Below are 23,701 nucleotides of genomic sequence, written 5' to 3'. Positions count from 1 at the left end.
ACCTCGCCTATCCCCACTGTTTTTCAGTCATCAAATCCATCATCCTCTCCCGCCTAGATTATGCAAACTGCCTCTATCTATGGGCTCTGGCATCTCAACTAAGGAAACTCCAAAGAAACCAAAACACGGCAGCACGCCTGCTCATTAGTCTACCCGCCAGAGAACACAGCCCTACACTAAAAGTCCTCCATTGGCTCCTGATTGGTCAACACACTACATTTAAAACCATGTGCATTACCCACTGCTCCGTCCACAATACCGGACTGGAATTCTTTCGAGACAAAATCGTTTTCTACCAGCCCTCAAGGAATCTCAGCTCTCGCATAGCTTTTCGCCTAGTGGTCCCACCTCACAACTCCTCCAGGCTGGGCGGATCCTCCTTCTCTGTCCAAGCGGCAATCATCTGGAACTCCCCTATCACTACAAATTTGCAACACTGAAAACCACCTGAAATTCAGAAAGGCCCTAAAATCCTGGCTCTTCCCAATATCCCCCTGAATCCTCCCCTCTCGAAACTACACTGCCGAAACCAACATCCCCTTAGACCAATTACAACAGAGGCCGCCAGCATTTGCATCGGCTCACCTGACATACTGTCGCCCCATGCACAACAGCAGTCCTACCTGACAAATACACCAGATATGCCAGCAGCTTTCTCTGTGGCACACCGAAATAAACTGACCCGCCCTCACCGCTCAGACCCGCACACCAGAGAGACCACGCCGTCCGCACTGGACAAAGATCGCTCCAGCCGAACAACTTCAGAGCCTATGGTACATATACCTTACACCACGCCTGTGGACACAGGCTGCAGACATGGCCAAACATCCATGCACCGTAGAATTCAGCTTTGGCTAGGCTCATCTGGTCTAGCAGCGCATATAGCTGTCCACACTGAAACACCTGACGTACCTCAACACCTCTGCCACTAGTATACAGTGACTACCAACTAAAAGAAATTAGATATAGCTGGGCACACATCGACTCTCTCAACAATAGCACTCTATAGCTAACCACCAACAGCGCCCACCCGCATGCCACACCTTTTTGGGCTGCTTAGTCGGAGCCGAGCCAGCCACCTAAGCCCTTACCGGCGAAAATGCACACATGCATCGCCTAATCGGAAAAACTCTTTGAACTTCTAGCACATTGACTAAGGTCACAGAGGGTGTTCTAACCACAAGGCGCATTGAGGTCATACAAATGGGGAAAGAGCGCTATATAAATAACCCAATACAATACTTGTTAGGTGCTTATACAATTAGCACAACTGTTTCCAAGCGCCCACAGGGCAACAGGGTGGGGGCCAGGGGAAGGTAGACAATGAATTACAACAAAGATACATAATTGAATAAATAGTACAAACAAATGGGAAGAATAACAGGGAGGGGAAGACAAACCTACTATGCCTTGTGAGTGTACAGAACGACGGGGCGGTGGGAGATGAGGGATAGGTGCTGTGGTGCGCATGCAGAAGTGTTCAGGGTGAAGTGTTAAGAAGAGAAAAACGTAAGTGCTGCCTCAGTGGTGAGGGTGAGCCTAAGCAATTGCAGTAGACAGCGGCTGGGATGAGAGATGTGGGGGCGGCCATGGCCCTGCGGATACACAAGGGCCCTGCACATCAGTCACACTACTGTATGATTACCAGGGAAGAGAGGAGGAGAAGGAAGAGGTAAAGAGAAGGGTCTTGAGGCTTTTCTGGAATTTACGGAAGTCCTGCTCAAGACAGAGAGGGAGGTTATTCCACAGAAGGGAGCCCCCCAAGGAAATCTATCGACAACCAGCTCTGTTTAGCAAACCGCTCCACACGCAAGGAGTTTGTGCCAGAGGAACGCAGGAGTCTAGAAAGGGAGTATTTGGTCAGGAAGCATTGAAGATGGTGGTCCCCAGCCCCAGATAGCCTTGTGGATGATAGAGGGATTTGAATTTAATCCGTGCTTAAACCGGGAGCCAGTGAAGGATTTGTTAGGGCAGGAGAGATGCAGTTCCTAGTCTTGAGACCGAGGATACATTTTGCTGCCCTTTTCTGGGTTAGCTGGAGGGTAGCAGGTTGGACAGAGGAAGATTGAGGAGGCTGTTGCAGTATTCTAGCCTGGAGAGAACCAGAGCACAGGCAACATTGAGTCTCTGGTGGAAGTTGAGGAAGGGTAGAATTCCTTTGAGAAGGAAGCACTGAAAGTGGGACTTGTTGACAATGTCCTGAATATGAGGGATGAAGGAGAGGAAGGAGTCGAAGATGACTCTGAGATTCCTGGCTTCAGAGGAGAGGGCAGGGGAAGAGCCCATGGAGGAAGGCCAGAGTGCAGGGAAGAAGTAGGGTTCAGGGGACCCAAAAGGAGAATCTCTGTTTTGCTGGCATTGAGGCAGAGGTCTTTAGCAGTGCACCAGGCCTGGATGGCAGAGAGGCAGTCGGTAATTAATTAATGAAGGAATGTGCAAGGGCGTCGGTGGGAAGTTTGAAGAGTTGTGTGTCTTCAGCATAGCACTGGAAGTTGGGGGGAGAAGGAGGAAATGAGGCGTGACAGCAGAGAAAGGTATATGTTAAAGAGCCAGGGTGAAAGAATGGAACCCTGTGGGATGCCAGAGGTGGAGGGTGTGGGGGGGGCTGAAGAGGGGAGGGGAAAGGGCCTGGTCTGATTTTGGAGGAACAGTGGGTTAGGAAGGAGGTAACCCAGTCCAGTGTCTGCTCTGAGATACCAAGGGTATCATGGAGCCTTTTATGAGGATTGAATGGCTCACTGTGTCAAATGCAGAAGAGAGATCAAGGAGGATGAGGACTGCAGGGGAGTTGGACTCGAGGAATCTAAGCAGTTCTTGACAGGTGTTCAGAAGAGTGGTTTCCGTGGTGGTCATGCAGACGGCCAACAAGTTTGGTATGGGAGTTGAGTTGGGGGAGGGCCCAACTTCTTGAGCAGTTTCCCCAGGAAGGGGGTGATGGAAATGGGGCGGTAGTTGGCTGGGCAGGAAGGGCTTGCAGATGGGTTTTTTAAAGGAGGGGACGGGGCAGAAGATGCTACGGACGGGTTGGCAAGTTCCTTGCAGATTTTGAAGAATTCAGCCATGTTGTTGGATGCATTGACCACTTGTGACCTGAATGTTGGCTTTTCTTTTTGGGCACGAATGGGGAGTCTGTAGTGTCTCTGGATCAGACGGCAAACCAGTTTGTCAGAGTTATCCTGAAGTGTGCCACTTCCGTTCTGCAGCCCTGCACTTTGGTCTGCAAGTTTGAAGTCCTTCCAGGTGTTAAGCTTGTAAGCAGGTTTCAGGCGGATCCTCATGAGTGGGGCAAGGATGTCAAGGGTGTTGGTAATGGACATATAGAGGTTGCTGAGGGCAGAATCAGTGTTAGAGTCTTTGTTGGGTGGGCAAGGGGGAAATGAAGGTGGAAGAGAAGGCGGCAGCTGACACTTGTTTCATCGGACGTAAATTCATGAACATGGTTGGCAGAGCTTTGAGGAGTTGTCACAGGGCCAAAGGGACCCAGGTGGGAGGAGAGAAGAGTGGTCAGATCAGGAAAGTGGGGTGACCAGGGGAGTAGAGAGAGTGAGGTTGGAGTGGATGATGTTGTCTAGCGTGTGTCCAGCAGAATGGGTTGGGCCAGAGGGAAGAATGGAGAGAGACGGGGAGGAGAAGAGGTCAGTGAAGCGGGCAGTGAAGAAGGTGGTTGCTGTGCATGGGGAGTCCAGGTGGATATTGAAGTCACCTAGTAGTAGCAGGTTGGAGGTGGTAGAGAGTAGGGAGGAACAGAAGTCCGCCCACTCGGAGAGGATCAGAGAAGAAGTGCCTGGGGGCCGGCAGATGGTAGCAATGGTCAAGGTGGAAGGAGAGATGACCAATTTGCATACTAGGCTCTCAAAGAACAAATGGGGCGGAGTGGATAGGATGGAAGAAGGAATCCACTCTGGGAAGATTAAGGCAACCCCACCGCCTGCACGGTGGGGTTGTGGCTTTGAGGTGATCTTAAAGCGCTCTGGTAACAGTGAGTCAAACAAAGTAACTGAGCTGGCATTTAACCAAGTTTCAGTGAGTGAAAGTATGTCCAGGTCAGTGTCGTCAAGAAGAAGGCAGATTTCAGCAGAGTGTTTGATGGCTGAGCGCGAGTTGAGGGTCGCCAGTTGGAGACAATGGCATCCTTACTCGTCTAAACAGGTTCACCCCTGTTCCTCCAAAACTATCAAGGACCACATCGACTCCCTGGCTCCTGCCCTGGCTGACTTTTGCAACCACTCCTTCGCCTCTGGAGTCTTCCCTTCCCCCCTCAAGCACTCCCTTGTGCACCCTCTTCTCAAGAAACCCTCTTCCGACCCCTCCTGCCCGGCTAACTATCGCCCTATCTCCATCACTCCCTTCCTGGGCAAGCTCCTGGAGAAACTGGCCATCTCCCAGCTTAACCTCCATGCTGAATCTGTTGGTAGTCTTCATGACCATCAATCTGGCTTCAGAGCTGCCAGAAGCACTGAAACTGCTCTCCTGAACATCCGTGAAGACCTGCTCTTAAACCTCGATTCCAACACTCCGTGTGTTCTCATTCTGCTCGATCTCTCCTCTGCCTTTGACACTGTCAACCATGCCATCCTGCTCAACCGTCTCCGGGAAAACCTGGGTATCACTGGTCAGGCTCTGGCGTGGTTGACCTCTTTCCTTTCAAATCGACCCTCCCAGGTCCAACTGGGGTCCTTCCTCTCCGACATCTTTTTCTCCACCTGTGGTGTCCCCCAGGGATCTAATCTCTCTCCCTGGCTGTTCAACCAGTATCTGGCACTCCTTGCCCACCGCATCGCCGCTCTCTGCCCTAATTTCCAGTGCTATGCGGACGATACCCAACTCATCTTCAGGCTACCCTCAGCCTCCCCCTCTCCTTCCCTCATCTCTGACTGTCTGTCTGCTATCCAAGAATGGTGTGCCGCCAATGACCTCTGCCTTAATGCCAGTAAGACTGAGATCCTACTCATCGGTACTCCCACTCCCTCCTTCCCTGTAGCTCTCTGGCCTGCCTCCCTTGGCCCCCTCCCTGCTCCTACCTGCAAGGCAAAAAACCTTGGGGTCATCTTCGACTCCACACTCTCCTTCTCTCCTCATATTTCTGACGTCGCCAAGAGGTCACACTACCAGCTGCACCTCCTCAGAGGTATTCTTCCCTTCCTCTCCTTCCCCCAGAAGCTCACTGTCTCCCGAGCCCTGGTTCTCTCGAAGCTGGACTACTGTAACAGCCTCTATCTTAATCTGCCTGCCTCCACTCTCCGCCCTCTGCAACTCATCCAGAACAGAACTGCGAGACTTGTCCTTGGCCTCAAGCCCAGGGACCGTATCTCTCCAGGACTGAAATCTCTACACTGGCTCCCAGTGGCTGCGAGGATAAAGTTCAAAACCCTCTGCATTGTCCACAAGGCCTTCTGGGGCCTGGGTCCTAAATACCTTCAACTCTCTCTTCCCAAATATCTTCCTTCCCGAGCCCTTCGCTCATCCGCCTCCAATTCCCTCAGGGTTAGCCGCTTCTCGAAGCAACGAGCTGGGGGTAGATCTCTCTCCGCGGCAGGGGCCTCCCTCTGGAACAGCCTTCCTGCCTCCCTGAAACTTGAGGAGAACCATCTCCGGTTCCGGAAGCACCTCAAAACCTTCCTCTTTGCTTCTGCTTTCTCTCTCCCTCTCCCCTGCTGAACAGCTAATTTAATTCCTCACTGAAACTGCACTGATCCTGCAAATGGACCCCTCTAAATGGCCTCGGCCCTGGGCCCCGCCACTCTCCACTTGCACTGATGCCCTGGAACCCCTTTGCACTGCGGGACTGTCTCTGTATCCCTACAGCCCCAGCACTTGTTCTGCACTTACCTCACACTTGCCACCAGCTGGCCCTATTTATTTATTTATTTATTACGTTACGCCACTTACCTTGTACTGCACTTCCCCCCCTCCCCTTCCCCTTGCACTTTTCCCCCTCCCCCACCCCTGCACTTGCGCGATCTGAATGACACCTGGCCTAGTAAGATCGTTGTCTGTCTCCCCTTGTCCCCCCCTCCCTGCCTCGTCGCGCCTTGAAACACATGTGTATAGGCGCGTTACAAATACCATATCATATCACCAATAATGGATGTAGAAGAATAAGGTGGGAGAGTGACAGTGAGGTGAGAGGTCCATAGGTCAGGAGATACAGAGAAACGAAGAGTTCTCTTGAGGAAGCAGTGACATAGATGTTGCAATTGGGAGGCCAGGGTTTGCAGAAAGGTCTTTTTTAATTTTTATTTTTAATGCTTTTTCAGTCCAGAATTTGAGGAGGATGGGTGATGGTCTAGCAGTTGAGTAGATTGGGTAGATGGAGAGTGCCATCTCCGAGCGAGAGGAGGCAGTGAGAGGCAGAGAGAAAGATAGAGGGGTGGTGGGGGGTGCTACAATGCACAGTTCTGAACCTGATGCACAGTCGTCCAAGAGGGAGTTAAGAGTACAAAAACAATGTAGGATGAAGTTGCCCCTAAATTCGATTTTTACACATACAATGCAGAACGACACAGGAATTGCAGTACAGAGATGGTGGGGGTCAGTGGAAATGTAGCTCAGGGAGTGAAAGCAGAGTGAAGTTTACCATAGTACAAGGGACAGCTGCCAGAACTGGGCAATGTGAATGACGGCAGAGGGAGTGAGTCAAGTAGATATGAAGCAGCCACCAAGCAACTGTCGGTACTCGCGTGATTGCAAGAGGGGGGATGTCGCAGTCCAGAGGTGCGTGGATGGAGTATCCAACAAGGGCTGTAGTTTTAGGAGAGTGGAACAGTCAGGGCCTTTGAGAATGGGGCGGGTCCCACATCCCGGGTGCCACTTATTGGCTGAGGAGGGAGAGGGTAGCCAATAGTGTTGGAGCAGGCAGAGGCAGAAGGCAACCTGCAACACTACAAGGTGGCAGCCTTCTTGAAAGAAGCATTGAACAGCAAGGCCAATGTAGAAAACTAGGGAAGAAGGGAGAAGAGAAGCTGCACATGAAAACTGTTCTTGAATATTGGGTTGAGCAGTAGTTTCGAAACTCTTAAGTCTCTTCTTGATGTAAAAGAAAAGTTAATTTAGTCTTTGATTCTCATTATCTCTAATTACATACCTTCTCCCTGTTTAATACACTGATTCGGTTAGTTATTTAGTCTCATTTTAGACTTTAAATGACTGGTTGTAGTTTGCGTTGAGACTATCACTGATTTGCAACAAGGGCTTCTCTGGCCAGTCTACCCCAGACCTTTAATTCCTCATTCCATCTCTCCTTTCATGTTTAGACTTGAAATGGATATTGGACACCTTGCCTAAACTCGATCAAAATGTATACTTTCAATATTTATCAGTTTTTCCTTGATCCTTTAACCACTTCCTCAGCATCAATTACTATGGTGCTCTGTGATGTAGTCCACAAACACTTTTTCCCCAGCCTGCATCATACTTTGTTCTCTGAATGCTTATTTGACTTCTTCTGGGTTATTCAGTTTCATTTCCCAGAATACTGTAGATGTTTGTTTCTCCAGCATGGGGCCTGGAATGGATTCACATGCTCATGAACATTCTCAGTCAGGCCGGGAATCCTTGGTAAAAAAAAAAAAAATAGTTCACTTTAACTTACAAACTGTAGTTCTCCTCTTAACCAATCACTGTACTTTGAGTCATACTGCCAACCAATGACAGTCCTCTCCCTAAACCCCTGCTCTGGCAGTAATCTTCAGATTTGTACTGCATGTTCAAGTATTGAGAGGCCTCGAGTTTTGCTCTGTGAGCTACTTATACAGTTCTTTTGGTTTTTTTTTACAGAAAAAAGTTTCTATTTTTGTCTAAAAGAGCCCATGTGCTCTTCTCTCCATCTGCCGACAGCGGGGTTAAGTTTCAGTGAATTTCAGCACCCCGCAAGGGTGAGTATCGTCAAAGTTTCTTTGAAGTTTCCAGAATGCCGCCGGGCCTACGCCGCACCTCCGGCCATGACACAGGAGAATGAAGGAAGGTCCCCTTTCGAGCTCTTCACCAGATGCGGACTATGTAATGTGTTAGTGGAGGACAAACACCTTCAATGCCTCTACTGCCTTCACCCGAACCACAAAGGAGGCGAGTGCGAGATCTGCCTCGGCTTCTCCAAGAAAACGATGGATCAACACAGTAGACTGGCGGCGTGGCTAAACGCCAAGGCCTCTGCCCTGTGCCCCAAGCAAGGTCCGAGGAGCGGGTTTCAAAGTCCTTTAAGGGCGCCTCATCTGTGGGGGCTCAAGATAATGCCAAGCACTGCAAGTCTGGTTCCGCCAGGGGGCAGGGGGAGTCGCTGCACAAGCACATCTCTGAAACAGAGCGCGATCGACGTCACCATTTGCCTCCATCGCAGCCAGTGTTGGAGCTTCTCCTCATAGAGGAAACAGTCCAACCCGGCTAAGCTGCGGGAAAAGCCAGAGAAGCCCAGGACGGAGGAAAAGGCGGTCGACCTGCCCAAGAATGCCCAGGTGGCGCAGGAGAAATCTTCATCGTTGATTGATTGAGCTGGTGGCGGCTGCTCTCTCGAAGGCTAAAGGGTCCGACCCTGTGAAGGTAGCCCCAACTGCGCCCATGGTGTGTCTACCTCCTGAGGCGGGAGGCCTCAGTTGGGGCGGTGGCGAAGCCTGCAGGCATGCCAGAGAAGATGCCGTCTCTCAGCCCGACCTTTCAGGGTGCAAAAAGGGTGGGGGGAGACGAAGTCCCAGGCCAACCACAGGCCGTGTCCCAGGCCATGGAAGTTTCGTCCACAGACGACGAGGACCTGGAGTCCCTGCACCTGGCTCACGAGGACGTGGAGGAGGACGAGGACAACGGCGGCGAGGGCACAGTGATCAGACTGCGCAGGCTCAGCCGAGAGATGTATCCCTGGACATCCTTTCAACCCTACACACGTTGGGGTCACAAACCCAGAAAAGGATGCTGCAGGGCCTGGCCCCTGCAGCCCTGGATCAGCCTCTGGCTAAAAGGAGGAAGCACCATCCGATGCCCCCGTATCAACCTACACATCAGGTACCCCCTCAGTGGACACAGGGACGGACACTGCAACAGTGACATCGTCACGGCGGGCGGATCTCTGCAACCGAGGGCGTCCCCACCGGATGAGGTGAGGGCGTTGCATTCCATAGTTGCCAAAGCTGCCAAACTTTTCCAGGTTACACATGAGGAAACCAAGAAGAAGGGTTTCCTATACCAGAGGCGCGAGGTACCCCCCCAGGACGATGTCTGGGAGGAAGGCTGTGCCCTCTTGAAGAATCCATGCACGGCTCAGCCAAGTGGGATAGTTTGGAGAAAAAGTACTGGGTGCCGGAGTCCGCACCCACGTGTCTGCGGTCGTAACAGTCGCCAGACTCTGTTTTTGGTGACTGCGAGGAAGAGATCATCAAACCCTTCCTTGAAATTCTCATTCCCTCCAGACAGCGAGGGGAAGAAGTTGGACGCCATGGGGAGGAAGGTTATTTACACCGCAGCGTCCACCATCAAGGCGACCAACGCACTGGCGATCCTAGCCAGTTATGACAGGGGACTGTGGTACAAGCTGAGTCTGCTTCTGGAGTTTCTGCCTGATGTCCAGAGGATGGAGGCGGTTGTCCTCTTTAAGAAGGGAGGTGTGGCTCCGGACCATGCCATCACAGTGGCACTGGACATCGCTGACAAAAGGTTTCCGGCAGATGGGGGAACAGTGTCTGCCTCCATCGTCGAGACTGACTGAAGGCCACGAATTTCCACCAGGAGGTCCAGATGAGGGTGCTGGACATGCCGTTCGGAAATAACCTCTTTGGGAAGGCCGTCGACTAGTCCTTGCAGGCCATCAAGGTGGATACAGAGACTGCTTGTGCCCTGGACACTCCAACATAAATCTTCCTTTTCCGCCTCCAGAGGAAAGTCGGACAGATAGATGAAAGGTTTCTCCTCGTAACATCGGCCCTCCCGGCCCACGACCCAGGAGGCCTACAGAGGCCACTCCAAGGCCTACGGTGGAGGTGGTCCGCTCCGTTGTTGCCCTTAATGCAGAACACTGGCGCAGGACTGAACCGGCCAAGACGTTGGGCCCCCACCCAGACACCCTGGTTTGAGGCCGGCTGATGGGATTCATCAGCGAGTGGGAGAAGATCTCCACCGACAGATGGGTGCTGTACGCTCTCGGCCATGGACATATCCTGGAGTTGCAGCACAAGTGTCCGTGGGTCTCTCCTGTGGCCCGGCAGGAGCAGCACATTCCTTACCACTTAAAGGAGGTATGGGCCATGCTGCGAAATGGGGCGATAGAGCTGGTTCCACAACGACTCCGGGGCTCCGGAGTCTACCCCAGATACTTTTTGGTCAAAAAGAAAACCGGGGGCTGGCGGCCCATTCTGGACCTGCGACGTCTCAACAAGTACCTCAAATCACAAACATTCAGGATGGTCCTGTTGCAGCACATGCTTGGCCAAATGGAAGAAGGAGACTTCTTGACGTCGCTGGACCTGGAGGATGCGTACTTCCACATCAGTTCCTATGCTTCATAGTGCAAGGATGGCACCACCAGTTCAAGGCCCTCCCGTTCGGCCTGAAATCGGGGATACATATGTACTTGTACCTCAATGACTGGCTCATCGGGGCCAGTTCGCGAGAGGTAGCCGTCAGACACACGGAGATGACTGTCCAGCTGCTGATGGATTTGGGCTTCTCCATCAATTATCTGCAGTTTTGCTTGACACAATTGCAGAACGCACTGTTCCTATGAGCCAGACTCAGCACGGTCTCCTGCCTAGCGTCGCCATTGGAGGAGAGGGTAGCGGCCATGCTGCAGGAAAGTGCAACGGCTGTTGGCACTGAAGACTACCATGGTGCGGACCATCAAGTTGCTGCTAGGCATGGTGTCGTCTTGCATTTACCTTATCTGGCTCTGCAGGTTACAGGTGCAACCTCTTAAGGAGTTCCTGGATGCTCGCTGGATACAGGTGTCCAGAAGCTTCGTGGACAAGATCCCGCTCGACGTTCGGGCGATAAGGTGATGGGGCGTGCACTCCAACATCGCCGAGGGTACAGGTTTTCAAAACACACTGTACCAGGAGACAGTCACCATGGACGCTTCCCTGGAAGGCTGGGGAGCCCACACCGTATGTCTGCTTGCCAGAGGCCTGTGGCTGCCGAAGGAGAAGGATCTACACATAAATATCCTGGAGCTATGGGCAATGTTCTGGGCCCTGAAGTCATTCCTTCCATCTCTGAAGGGTAAGGTGGTGAGGATCTTCACGGACAACATCACCACAATGTTCTACATCAGGAAGCAGGGAAGCACTTGATCCCCAAGGCTCTCCAGGCGCAGGACTTGTGGCACTTGGCCGTCGGACAAGAGATGTTCCTCGTTCCCAGAAAACCATTGCTGACTCGCTTAGCAGGGAGCTGCGGTCCTGCCACCAGTGGGTACTTCGGCAGGACCAAGTGCACCGCATCTTCATCAAGTAGGGCAGGCCACAGATGGATCTGTTTGCGACTGTGGCGAACGCGAGATGTTTGCCAGCAGGTTCCACCAGCCGAGGAGCATGGGGACGCGGTCTCCTTCCTGTGGGAAGGCCTGTTTCTGCATGCATTCCCTCCGTTGCCGCTCCTGCTACAAGTCATCAATTCACTCAAACAGTGCCGGTGCAGGATTATACTAATCGCCCCAGCGTGGCCAAGGCATATCGGGTATGCAGACCTTCTCAGCCTGTCGGTGTCACCCCTGATCAAGCTGCCGTAGGTCATGGATCTGCTCACCAGAGAAGGGGGTGCAATCCTGCATCACGGCCCAGGATCTCTGAACCGGAGGGCTTGGCTCCTGCAGCCCTAGAGTTTGGAGGATACGAGTTGCCAGTGGACTGCAGGTAGGTCCTTGCCAAGGCCATAGCATTGTTCACTCTAAAGTGCTATGGTCACAAGTGGAAGCATTTCACTACGTGGTTCCGGGCGTAGAAGATCACCCCTCTGAGGGTCACAGCCCCGCAGATTCTTCCATAGGTGGGACTGGTGCACGCCTCTATCAAGGTGCATCTGGCGGCTATCTCCCGCTACACCAGATCTCAAGGAAGATCTTCTCTTTGGTCCCACCGTCCCGTCAAGGAGTTACTCAAAGGACTGTTTCGATCCTATCCGCCGGCGAAGGCTCCTTCCTTGGCGTGGGACCTGAACGTGGTGCTGATGAGGCGCATGGAGGCCCCCCCTTCGAACCTATTCATCAGGCCCCTCAAGTTCCTTTTGGGGAAAATGGCTTTCCTGGCAAACTGCCATACCTGACTTTCCACAAATCGAGGGTGGTGCTACGGAGGCACCCCTACTTCATGCTGAAGGTTCTGTCGGAATTCCACCTCAACGTGCCTTTGGTATTGCCTGGTTTTTTGTTTTTTTCTGAAACCTCTGTCCCTGGCTGAAAGGGCTTTGCACTTGCTGGATGTTGCTCGTGCTCTAAAGTTCTACGTGGCACGCACAGAGTTTTCGGAAGGCTTCTCAACTGTTCATGAAATTTGGTCCTGTGAACCATGGGAAGGCCGTGGCCAAGGCTTCGAAATCAAGGTGGCTCTCCGACTGCATCACATACGGTCATCGGTTGGCGGACCGACCGTTGCCCGGCCGTGAGCCCACTCCACCAGAGCCATCCATGCGACGATCGTGTTCCTGTCTGGTGTGCCCCCTCTGGTCATCTGCAGGGCTGCTACGTGGAGGTCTACGCACACCTTCACAAGATTCTACTGCGTAGACAGGGATTCCAGGGTCGGCCAAGCAGTGCTACACAACATGTTGGCTTGAGGTGAACCTTTTCCAGAGGTAAGAGTAATTGCTTCTGTTGAGCCTTGCCACCCACCATAGTTGTGTAATGTTGTAATGCAATGAATTCTTTATTCATGAGCATGTGAATCCATGCCAGACCTCATGCTGGAGAAGGAACAAGTTGCTTACCTGTAACTATTGTGCTCCAGCATGGGTCTGGCATGGATTCACATTTGAACCCTCCCTCCTTACCCCTCTACAGCTCTTCTTGGTCCTACTGCCACTTTCTGTGCTTACCAAATCTGAAGATGGCTGCTACAGGAGGGGCTTAAGGAGAGGACTGTCATTGGCTGAGGGCAGTATGACCCAGAGTACATTGATTGGTTTAGAGGAGAAATACAGTTTGTAAGTATTTTTTCTTTTGCCGAGGATTCCCGGCCTGTAGATGTGGAATATTCATGAGTATGTGAATCCATGCCAGACCCATGCTGGAGAACAATAATTACAGGTAAGTAACCTATTCCATAGCATGCATCATTTACCTCTTGCAGTCTCTTTTACAGCCTCCCGTGTGCATTACCAGGGTACTGGACTTTGTTCCCCAGTCTTTCTGCGTGCATCAAACAGGTCACATGGTTCCGCCTGGGCTTTGTTTTTTGTGCCTTCCTTCCTGCCTTTCACTCCTCAGTTTGCCTTGTGTTCCTTCATATTTCTCACTGCATGTGTTTCCTGGTTTCTCTCTTCTCTGTCGGACAGGGTCTGAGTTTTGTTTGCAGCCAATGTCCTTGAAGGCCTTGCTACTAATCTCTCCTTAAACCCTGGTGCATGGTAGTGGATATGAGCGTTGCCCTCTGCTCACCCGATCAGTGGCACCTTAAACATGCACATTTTCCTTTATTTTCAGCTCCCTGTCCTTGCTCAACTCTTTCAGCCTGCTGTCTGTGTCTTCTGTCCTCTTGTTGGTCCCAACTTAGTATAGTGGGTCTCTCCTCCTTCTGACCAGTTTCTCCCTTCACCGCTAGATGCTCAATCTCATCTCTTGCTTTCTGTTTTTGCTCTTTGACAGGCCAGCAGCTTCTCCAGTTCCATCTTCTTGTGACCAACACAGATGAGTCTTAGGGTTTCCTTGACATAGATTTCCCATGGAAGGGGCAATTCGCCAAAGCATCTTCATGACGATCTCTGAAATACATATGACACATACTGCCATTTAGGAACAAGTTAGTTGAAGTTCTGAGGGACAATGTTCATAAAGAGGACCCTTGTTACGTTTTTCAGTGGTGTTACAAAACATTTATTTATTGTGAGATAGTTTAAAATCAACTTTTCTCTCAAATCAACAGATAAACAAATCTTACAAAACATTGCATAAAACCTCTTTTAGATATTCAATTACAGAAATAGTCAAATCTCACTGCCATTTAAGATGCAAACCCAGTTACAAAACATTATGGCTCAGAATAAGGAAGGCATGTTAAAATATATGAAAAAGATTCTAGTTCTACTGGCTGGTGTAAGTGTGCACCATCACTGTCTCCATTGATGTTCTCTAGAGAGTGTATAATTGACTGAAGGTTCAAAGTCAGTAGTTTGTAGACCTGTGGAATGTGTATGCCCATGCAGCCCAGCGTACGTACTATGACTGGCAAATTCTCCCACTGTGTACTGGTTTGAATAATCTGCAGAGTAAAAAGCCAATTGTGATGCATCTGTGACATGGGATTCGGATCTGGTGCAACTCACTGCTGTGGCTGTTTCATGAATTGTTTTGCTGCATTTTAATGGGGGCAATGCACAATAACCTACTTCTACGCACCTGCATGCCTTTGCTGTCTCCACTACCCTAAGATCCATTTAAAGCAATACCATTACTGTGCGCCCCCCTTACACCTCCCGAAATAAAGCTGATACAAAATGCAGTAAAACGGCTGTGGCGAGTGTGCCAGGTTACCTGGGTTTCTGGATCATTTTTAAGAGATTTTAAAACCAAATATTTTACAGTGATCTAAAAATGTTTGTTTGATCTAAAATTAAACCAGTCGGTTGATAAACAAGTACTTTCTTTTTGTATATTTATTTTCAAACAGCTATCCAACACAAGTATACAAATTGGAAAGTTTTTTTAGTAAAACGACTTACTGGTGCCAAAACGCTCCCTCCTGATTTTGCTCAAAAGGTACGTGTTTTTTCTTCTGTTGCTGTCAATCTGAGCATATAAAATTATAACCTGAAAGTATATCATGAATTGCCACAAACAAAACTTTGTATGTTTGCTGGCAATAGAATATCCTACATAATAAAAGGCTAAATATAGGTTTGTCCGAGGCAGTCGTGCGCAGTAGAGACTTCCCGCTTCACCTGTTGTCACTGCTAGAGGGAGCTGTTGCCTTAAGAATATATAGTGATCCTACAGTGTGAATGAAAACCTATTGTATCTTCTGCCTTAGGATATATAGTGGGCGTACTGTGTTGATGAAAACCTATATATTCTTTTTATATGAACATGAATTACAGTCAAATATAGCACACAATATATTGACTCTCGGAAAATGTCTTTCCTCACACACTTTGGCTCGTGTACATGGGCTTTCACACTAGTATCTTGTAAAGGTACTAGCCTGACATACCAAGCTTCACCTGGACTGCACATACACTCACTGACACCTAACTAACACCTCCTAAGAGCCCACTAACAGGGTGGGCTCGTTTTCCATTTCTTTTCGCTGCTCTCCACTTTGCCCTATTCAACATAGTGTACCATTTAGGCCTTGACGATTGGAATGTGTGGGGGAGTTGAACATCCACATGCCTTTCTGAGCAAAACTACAAAGCCGGTACATCTGCTGTAATGCTGTTATGTTTTCCAAATGCTTCATTTCAGCCTGAGGAAGTAGACATTCCACAAAAGCTTGCAAATAAGTAAAATAAATGACTTTGTTAGCCTAATTAAGGTATTGACTCGTTGTTTTCTTCTGGATCAACATTCTATTCAACCTTTGGCTAGCACAGTGCAAACTAACTGTTTATATATATGATATATTATTATGCTAGCGCATGGCATAGTTAATGTTAAGACTAATTGCCTATGGAGTTTTGGAATAACTGTTGAAGCATTGCATGAATAATTAACAAATATCATATCTGAAGAAAGCCACCCCTCAATTTTATAATTGTACATGGACACCTTCATGGTAAAAGAGCATTGTTTTGGTCACTTTTTTTCACAAGCTACTCACATGGGATTTTCCCATAGTAAGAAATTAAAACATTTCGTCCCACATATATCAAAAGTGGACGCTTGCAGGTTAATTTTGCGGATGCAATGATTTGGTGTATCAAAGAAATTCAATTATCGAATTGCTAGATATTTGAGTAGTAAAATGTATCTGTATTTGACCCATTGACAAACATGCATTATTTAAAAAAAAATATATACCTAATTACAAGGATACCCTAGTTGAGAAACTTAAAAGCTCTGCGCAGAAACATACATTGCGTATTACAAATACATATTAAATATACTCCAAACACACACTACATGACCATTTGCGTACTGTGTGCAACACAGAGCAAATGCTTCCTTTACTGATTCAAACACGAAATATGCAGCAATATTAAGCACATGCTGTTTGAAACGCATGAAGACTTTGATTTAAACACACAAAAACTTCATTTTGATTCTGCATCCTGTCACAGATGGCACAGAAAACCCTGAGGGCCCGATTCTCATGTAGGCGTTAAGTACCAAAAAGAACGTTAAAAGGCTTAACGACCTTTTCGGTACTTAAGACCTATTCTGAAGGTAGCGCATTCTTCCGAAGTCAGAAGGAATGCGCCACTTTCGGACTACATGTGGCCATTGCTAGAATGGGTTGGAAATCAACCTAGCAATCGCCACATTCGTAAAACTGGCTTTTTGGAAGCCTATTCTTGTGGCCCTTTTCCAGTTTAGTATGTGCGCTAAACTAGCGCACATTTACGGTACCCTTTTGGTGCCGTTAAACTGGAGGAGTGCCACAAGCCTTGTTTGGTGTAAATGGAAGTGTCCATGCACCCGTGTTGTATATGGACACTTTCATGTACACCAAAGCAAGCAGCTTCAACGTTGCTGCAACGTTGAAGCTGCTTGCTTTGGTGTACATGAAAGTGTACATATACACCACACGGGTGTATATGAAAACTTTGCTATACACCATAGTAAGCAGCTTCAACATCCTGCAATGTTGAAGCTGCTCACTTTGGTGTATAGTTCTCAGCGGCATTTTCGTTAAATAACGATTCCCTCGTTATTTAATGAAAATGCTGCTGAGATTCTGCAATCCGCCTGTTTCCATTAGAAAGAGGCGGATTACAGCGAAAGCACTGTCGTGCTTTGCGAAGACGTCCAGGCCCACATGAGAATAGCAGTGGTGCCTGGGCGTCAAGAAATGGCGCAGTGAGTAGTGCTATTTAGCACGCTCACTGCGCCAAGTTGAGAATCGGGGCCCTGAGTCTCAAGGACAGTTCAAGTGTCTTTATTGAATTCTTTGTGTGGCCTGTGGCCATACCTCTTTCTCGCGGTCACCACAAACTTCCTCCCAACTCAGGTGTCAATAACCCTGGATATTAATGATTGTAGACCCCTACTCCTCTTCCCACACTACTACTCATCCACCCTCCTTGCTCTCTATACCAGTCTTGCCACATTTATCCCTTACGCTATCCTCTCTGCACACTTGTCTCACAAACATCCACACTCAAACTGCAGAACCACTAACACTTGATCCAAAATGTTTACCCAAGCTGATGTTCCCTCTTCCTGCTGGTCTCTTGGTTGCTGTCCACCTCCTCCTCTGATCTCACCGGATACACCCACTCTTCCGGTCTCTTGTTTATATATATCAGTGTTTTGGTGAGGATTGGCCAGTTGTGCCTAATGTGAGAGTTAGGAGACTGACACAGGTAGTAAGATTCTTGCCAAATACCTCTATTAAAATAATAAAAGGGTTGGAAAAATGACTCATTATACCAAACTCTTCTGAGGGGTTTCCCTACCTAAGCAAAACAAACTGAGACAATCTTTGTCAGGATGTCCAAAACAAAGTCCTGTGTCTAAAACCGAATATGACCCTCACACTCTGAAATCTACAAACCTGTGCAACAAGGAGAAAATATTGTTCTCTAACAGTCTTGTGGTGTTCTTTAACACGAAGTTCCAATTGATGATTGAGAGTTCCAACCTAAATAAAGTTAGATTCAAAGTTATTCATTGACCCGCTTACTGCTGGGGGTAGTGACTTCCCCTGAACAAAAGTCCAGAAATGCCAAGGGGGACTATCCTTTTCCCTGGGTCTTTCCACATATTAGAATATAGTGAGTAATTGCAAAAATAACATTCTCCCAGTCTGACAAACTTGGTTTACTCTCCTGCCAGATACTGCCAAATTGTACTTTCCATAGTCACTGGGACTAGGAAGAGTAGGGTAAACTTTCAACAAGTCTGTCTTTTTGCTCTGGTGTGGCTCCTGGGTGTTCTACTCTATTCTGTGGTTGGGGGAATTCACGTGATACACTTTTTCTGCACATATAACAGTTTATGGTTTGAGAATGCTGATGTCATATTTCTCTGATAATGTACTCTGTAATTGCACATTTGGTATGCTTTGGGACACTCACCTCATGCAGTATCGTTTTATTCAGAGCAGCAGCCCGGTTCACCTCTCACCTTCTACTCATTAAGAGAAGTGAAGCGCCTCGGGATAAACCCTGATTGGTGCGGTTGTATAATGTATGACATATACAGAGCCAGTCTCGGGCCAGCACCTTGGCGTATATCTTGGCTTGATAAGGGGAAGGGGGCGGCATGAGCCCCATTGCGTGGGAGGTTTGCCAGGTTTGAGTAATACTGAGATTATGGCCTCATGGAGGGATAGGGGGAGAATGCCCGACATCTGGATTCCTCCCACAGGACCACCAACTCGGGAACCAGGCTGAAAATGTAGCATTTGTCGAATTCGACAGAGAGTCCGTCAGATTCGGGAGCCTTCCCAGAGGCTAGGGTGTCAATAGCCTTAGATATTCCTCAGATGTAATCTGATTGTTTAGGCTAACCCTGGTCTCGGAAGAGAGGATGGAGTGCGGAAGGTCATCCAAAAATGCTTCTATGTCAGCCACTGGAACACGGTCCACATTGGAATAGAGTGGTTCGTAAAAAGAGCAAAATGTTGTATTAATATTGTGTGATGACTGAACCAGGGTACCATCGGCTCTCTCAATAGCCGGGATGTGGGGTGAACCAGCCTCCTGGTGTAGCAGTCTAGCTAGGACACGACCAAGGCACTCGCCCTCCCCGTATCTGCGAACAGATTGGGGATCATCCAGGAACTTCCGTTCTCGATCGCATGGGCGCGGAATGTATCTAGCTCCGTGCCTAAATCAGAAAGGGTGTTGGGGGAATGTGATGCATACTGGGTCTTGAGGAGAGCGAGTTGGGATTCGCTCTCTGCAATGTTTCTCCGGATTACCCTGAGAATCCCGACCTCTTTAGAAATTGCAATGCCCTGGATATAACCTTTGAATGACTCCCAGAGGGTAGCTTGTGTTTTGACTGAACCTGTATTTAGTGTGAAAGTAATCAATGGCAGTCCCCAGCTCGGTTTCAAAAGCAATATCTAGTAGAGAATGTGGTTTTAATCTCCAAGAGTGTGCCCCTGGGTTGTCGGCGCTCCATCTTAGGGAAATTGTTACCGGGGAGTGGTCAGAGTGTTCTGGGAAGGATAGCCATATGTGTAATGGTTCTAATTAATATATCTGAGATAAGCCATCTATCAATGCGTGAGTGTGAATCGTGCACTGAGGAGTAAAAGGAATAAGATCGAGAATTAGGGTGAATCGGTCTCCATGCGTCGCACACTACTAGCTGGGCCTGCACTTCTATGATGGCCTTGGTTGCCTTGGAAAGTTGACTGATCTGTCGATGTCCACATCTAAGATGGTGTTGAAGTCCCTGCCCCAGAGGATCGGGACAAGAGGGAACCCAAATAGCAAGGAGGACAGATGTGTATAAAACTCAGGATTATCCATATTGGGACCATATACGTTAAGTAGTACGACCGATCTGCCCAGCAGGACCCCGAACAGTAAAACCAAGAGTCCCAGGGGATCAATATGTGTTACTTTCTGCTGAAATTTAAGACTTTTGTGTATCAAGATCAAGACCCCGCAGTTTTGGGTGAAGTAGTTGGTGTAATAACATTGGGGGCCCAATGCTCTAGCGAACCTCTCACATCCGCCAATACGACCATGTGGCTCCTGCAAAAAAAGTTGTTTAACCTAGTGCCGTTCAATATATAACTGCAACTAATGCTTTTTGGAATAGTTACCCAGCCCCCTGACATTCCAGCTCATGCAAATAATGCCATGTTTAGCCATTGGGGTAAAGAACTAGCATCAATGAACAGTAGCCTAAACCAGAAAACAAACTGCAGGGACCAGGCCAGTTGCGTAAGAGTCCTGATCGAACAGTGTCAATCTGAACACATCTAGGTCCTCAGATTCCCCGTCGCATGTCAAGCACTTTTAACAAAACACTAGTAGGTATTATGTGGTGCATAGTGTGAAAACAATAGATAAGGAACCAAGAAGGTTAACTAGTGAGTCAGAACTTTATTTCAGTTGATCTAGTACAACCAGACTGGACTGCAGACGTTTCAATTGACCAGATCAGATCCTGCACCCGGTGGTGTTGCATGATAATCAGGGGGCAAGTCAACGCATCCTAATTATCGGGGTCATGGTTGAGGAAATGTTGATACAATTCATGTAGAGGCCTCCTCCAGGATGGTGAAGAAGACTTGGTTTGAGTGTTCGATCCTGAGTTTAGCAGGGTAAAGCATTGAGTATTTTTTTAAAAAACTTTATTTAATTCTGACATGGTATCTAGAAATATCGCTATACATTTAGTGAAACAGTACTAACATAAGTGGCATTGCTAATGAAAAGTTTCTACAACTTTTTATCAATAAAGACTTTCTAGTAGTCTTCCTCATCAGAGCTTAATGCTTGGGCTTGTAAATATGCTCTTAGTGGGGTCCATATGTCCTTGGGTGTGGAGTGGGACTGTACTCCTTGCACATAAATCTCCTCACTTTCTTGCGTAATGGCCAGCTGTCCGAGCCATGCTTGGAGTGTGCGGGAGGAGGTAGATTTCCATTTCAGGAGTATTTTTCATATTTGGCTACCGCTCCTGCCACTGCGAACAGTCTGAGTATCTCCAACCCTTTAACCCTTTAAGTGCCAAGGACGGGGTATCTCGTCCTTGGGATTACCTCCTCAGTGCCAAGGACAAAATAGCTCGTCCTTGGCACTTAGAGGGTTAATGAAGGAGGAAATGTTAGAAGGCTTTGCATGGTGAAATACCAAAATCACCAAAAAAGGCCTTGGCACGGGGGGGGGGGGGACCCATGGCAGTTAAAAGTTTCATATGTCGCACACTTTCTCTGCCACGTCAACCCAGAACTGATGGATCGGAGGATAGTTCCAGTACATGTGCATTGTGTCCGCTTCTATTGTTCCGCATTTGGGGCATTCTGGTTGTTTGGTGAGGTCGAATTTGGCTCTTTTTTTTGGGGTGATGTGCAGTTGATTCAGGATCTTGTATTGTATTAGACGGAAGTTAGTGTTGATAGAGATAGTCTTAGTATATCTGCATTAGCGTGTCCATTGATGTTCATTGATTTGAGTGTCAAGTCCTTTCTCCCACTTGGTTTGCATTGTATTAACTGAGGGGGTATGTGCTTGTACTTTTTTGTTTATTTCGGAAACGCCACTGTTGAACCCTTCTGTTGTAAGCACATGTGCGAGGAACTTGCTAGCTGCTTTCAGTCGATGATACTGTAATGTTGGGATCAGGCCTTTACCTCTTCTTTCCTGTAGCTCTGGCATTGTGATGAATTGTCCCTCGGGGAACAGGTCCCCCAGCTTGGGTCCCCGCTCCGGATCCCAACGTTTCTGTATAGTGCGGTCTAGGGTTGGCTCAAGATCGGGATAGGACCACAACGGGGTGTGCGGCCAGTAGGGTGTGTCACATTGGACTCTTTTCAGGATCTGGATCCACGCTCGTACCATAGTTGACACTGGGTCCACACTCCACTCTTCTGTGGCTCTCGTGAATATCATGCCTCGTAGGTCGTTCGGGGCAGCAGCAAACTCTTCAGCGTGTACATGAGCATGTCGTTCAGTGCCTTGGAACCAGAATTTGGCCAACTGGGCTTCTGGCGCATAGTAGTAGAGCCGATCGTATGGTGCCGCCAGGACCCCCGTGTCATAATGCTCGCACAACTTGGTCCAGCTGGCCCTGGGTGTGCCTCCACCCCATATGAAGTGCGTGCTGCACCTCTGTAAGCTCTCGAAGAATTTACGGCCTGGCCATATGGGTATTCCACTAAAAAGATGCAACAATTTGGGGACGATGACCATTTTTAATAATGATGATATCTGGCCATACATGGACAGCAGAAGTTTCGCCCAGAGGTTAAGTTTGGTCTCTATTTGTGTAAATAGTGGACCATAAATATTCGAATATAAGGTACTTTTATCCGTTGCCATAATAATTCCCAGATATCTGGCGGTGGTGGGTGACCAGCGGAACAGCGGCTTTGGTTAAAGGTATTATTTCAGATTTGTTCTGATTATTTTGTATCCAGAATACGTTGTGAATTCCGCAATGTCGTTCATGATCGGGGGAAGATGTGTTTCTGGGTCTCTAATATATAGCATGGTATCATCTGCGTATAATGAGATGAATTGAGGTTTACCCATGATGCGTAGTCCCCTCCAGGCGTGCTTGGTTCGTAGAAAAGCTGCCATTCCCTCTATTGTAAGCGCAAATATTAGCGAGGACAGGGGGCACCCTTGCCTCGTTCCTCTCTGCAGCTCGAAGGTGTCGGAGATGGTCGAGTTAGTTCTGACTTTGGCACTGGGATTGCAATATAGCGTCTGTATGTTTCTGATAAATCCTGGGCCAAATCCCATTTTTTGTAGAATGGCATACATGATTCTCCAAGAGATGGAATCAAACGCCTTTTTGGCATCTAGGGTAACTGCAACAGTTTTTTTTCCCAGATCCATTTGTGATGAAATTGCAAAGATTCTACAGAGATTCAGGGCTGTAGCGCGAGATGGGATGAAACTGGATTGGTCCGGGTGGATTAATTTATTCATGTACGGGTTCAATTTGTTGGCAATGGCTTTGGCTATGATCTTTGCATCCACATTAATGAGGGATAGGGGTCTGTAGGAGGTTTATGTGGTTTCAGAAGGACCGAGATTATAGCCTCTCGCAAAGTCGGTGGTAATGCTCCCTTCTCTAGCGATTCTTCCCAAACTTTCAAGAGTCTTGGTGCTAGTTCCGGAATAAATGTTTTGTAAAAGTCTGTCATGATGCCATCTGCACCTAGTGCTTTGCCCATCTTCAAGTCTTTAATGGCTTGTTATGTCTTCTTCAGAGAGCGGTACGTCTAGGGCTAATTTGTCTTCCTCTGTGAGTCGCGGGAGTGGGTAGGAGTCCAGGTGTTGCTGTAGTTCCTCCAGTGTTCTCTGTTCCGGTATAGTTCCTTGTAGTATCTGAGGAACACTCCATTTATCTCCTTCTGGTTCGTGAGGGCTACTCCCTGTGCGTCTATGATGCTGGTTATTTGTTGCCCTCACCATACCTCCTGGCTCTGACTGGGCGTATCATGTACTGCACCTCTTGGTTCGCTAGCTTGTTGAATGTGGCTTTCACATAAGGGGTCCAGTGTGTTTTGTCCCGGGGCTTTGGTGTATGCTTCTTCGGCCTCCTTTATGCAGGTTTCAGCGTGGGCCACATTTTGTGCGGATTTCTTGCAGTTTACCATGTACCGTGGCGATCAGTAGACCTCTCAGCCATACTTTAAATGTTTCCCATACTGTAGTGAAAGACTGTATTGAACCTTCATTTCGCTCATAAAAGAATATTTCCGTATGGAGGGTTTCC

At 48.4% G+C, this 23,701-nt stretch overlaps 1 protein-coding gene across 5 annotated transcripts in view; it reads left to right on the top strand.

The window, feature by feature from the left end:
* MBTD1 (mbt domain containing 1) overlaps positions 1-23,701 on the top strand; it is a 1,870,500-nt gene that overhangs the window by 628,956 nt on the left and 1,217,843 nt on the right. For all 5 annotated transcript variants that reach the window (XM_069654918.1, XM_069654914.1, XM_069654913.1 and 2 more), the window contains one exon: positions 14,796-14,884. In XM_069654918.1, coding sequence (XP_069511019.1) covers positions 14,796-14,884 — 89 coding nt within the window. The remainder of the gene's footprint in view (positions 1-14,795; positions 14,885-23,701) is intronic.

The sequence above is a fragment of the Ambystoma mexicanum genome, chromosome 3q, assembly GCF_040938575.1.
Source record: "Ambystoma mexicanum isolate Mex_15411 chromosome 3q, UKY_AmexF1_1, whole genome shotgun sequence".
Taxonomy (NCBI): Eukaryota; Metazoa; Chordata; class Amphibia; order Caudata; family Ambystomatidae; genus Ambystoma; species Ambystoma mexicanum.
Note: the sequence above shows the minus strand (reverse complement) of the source record. Positions and strands in the feature narration are given on the sequence as shown.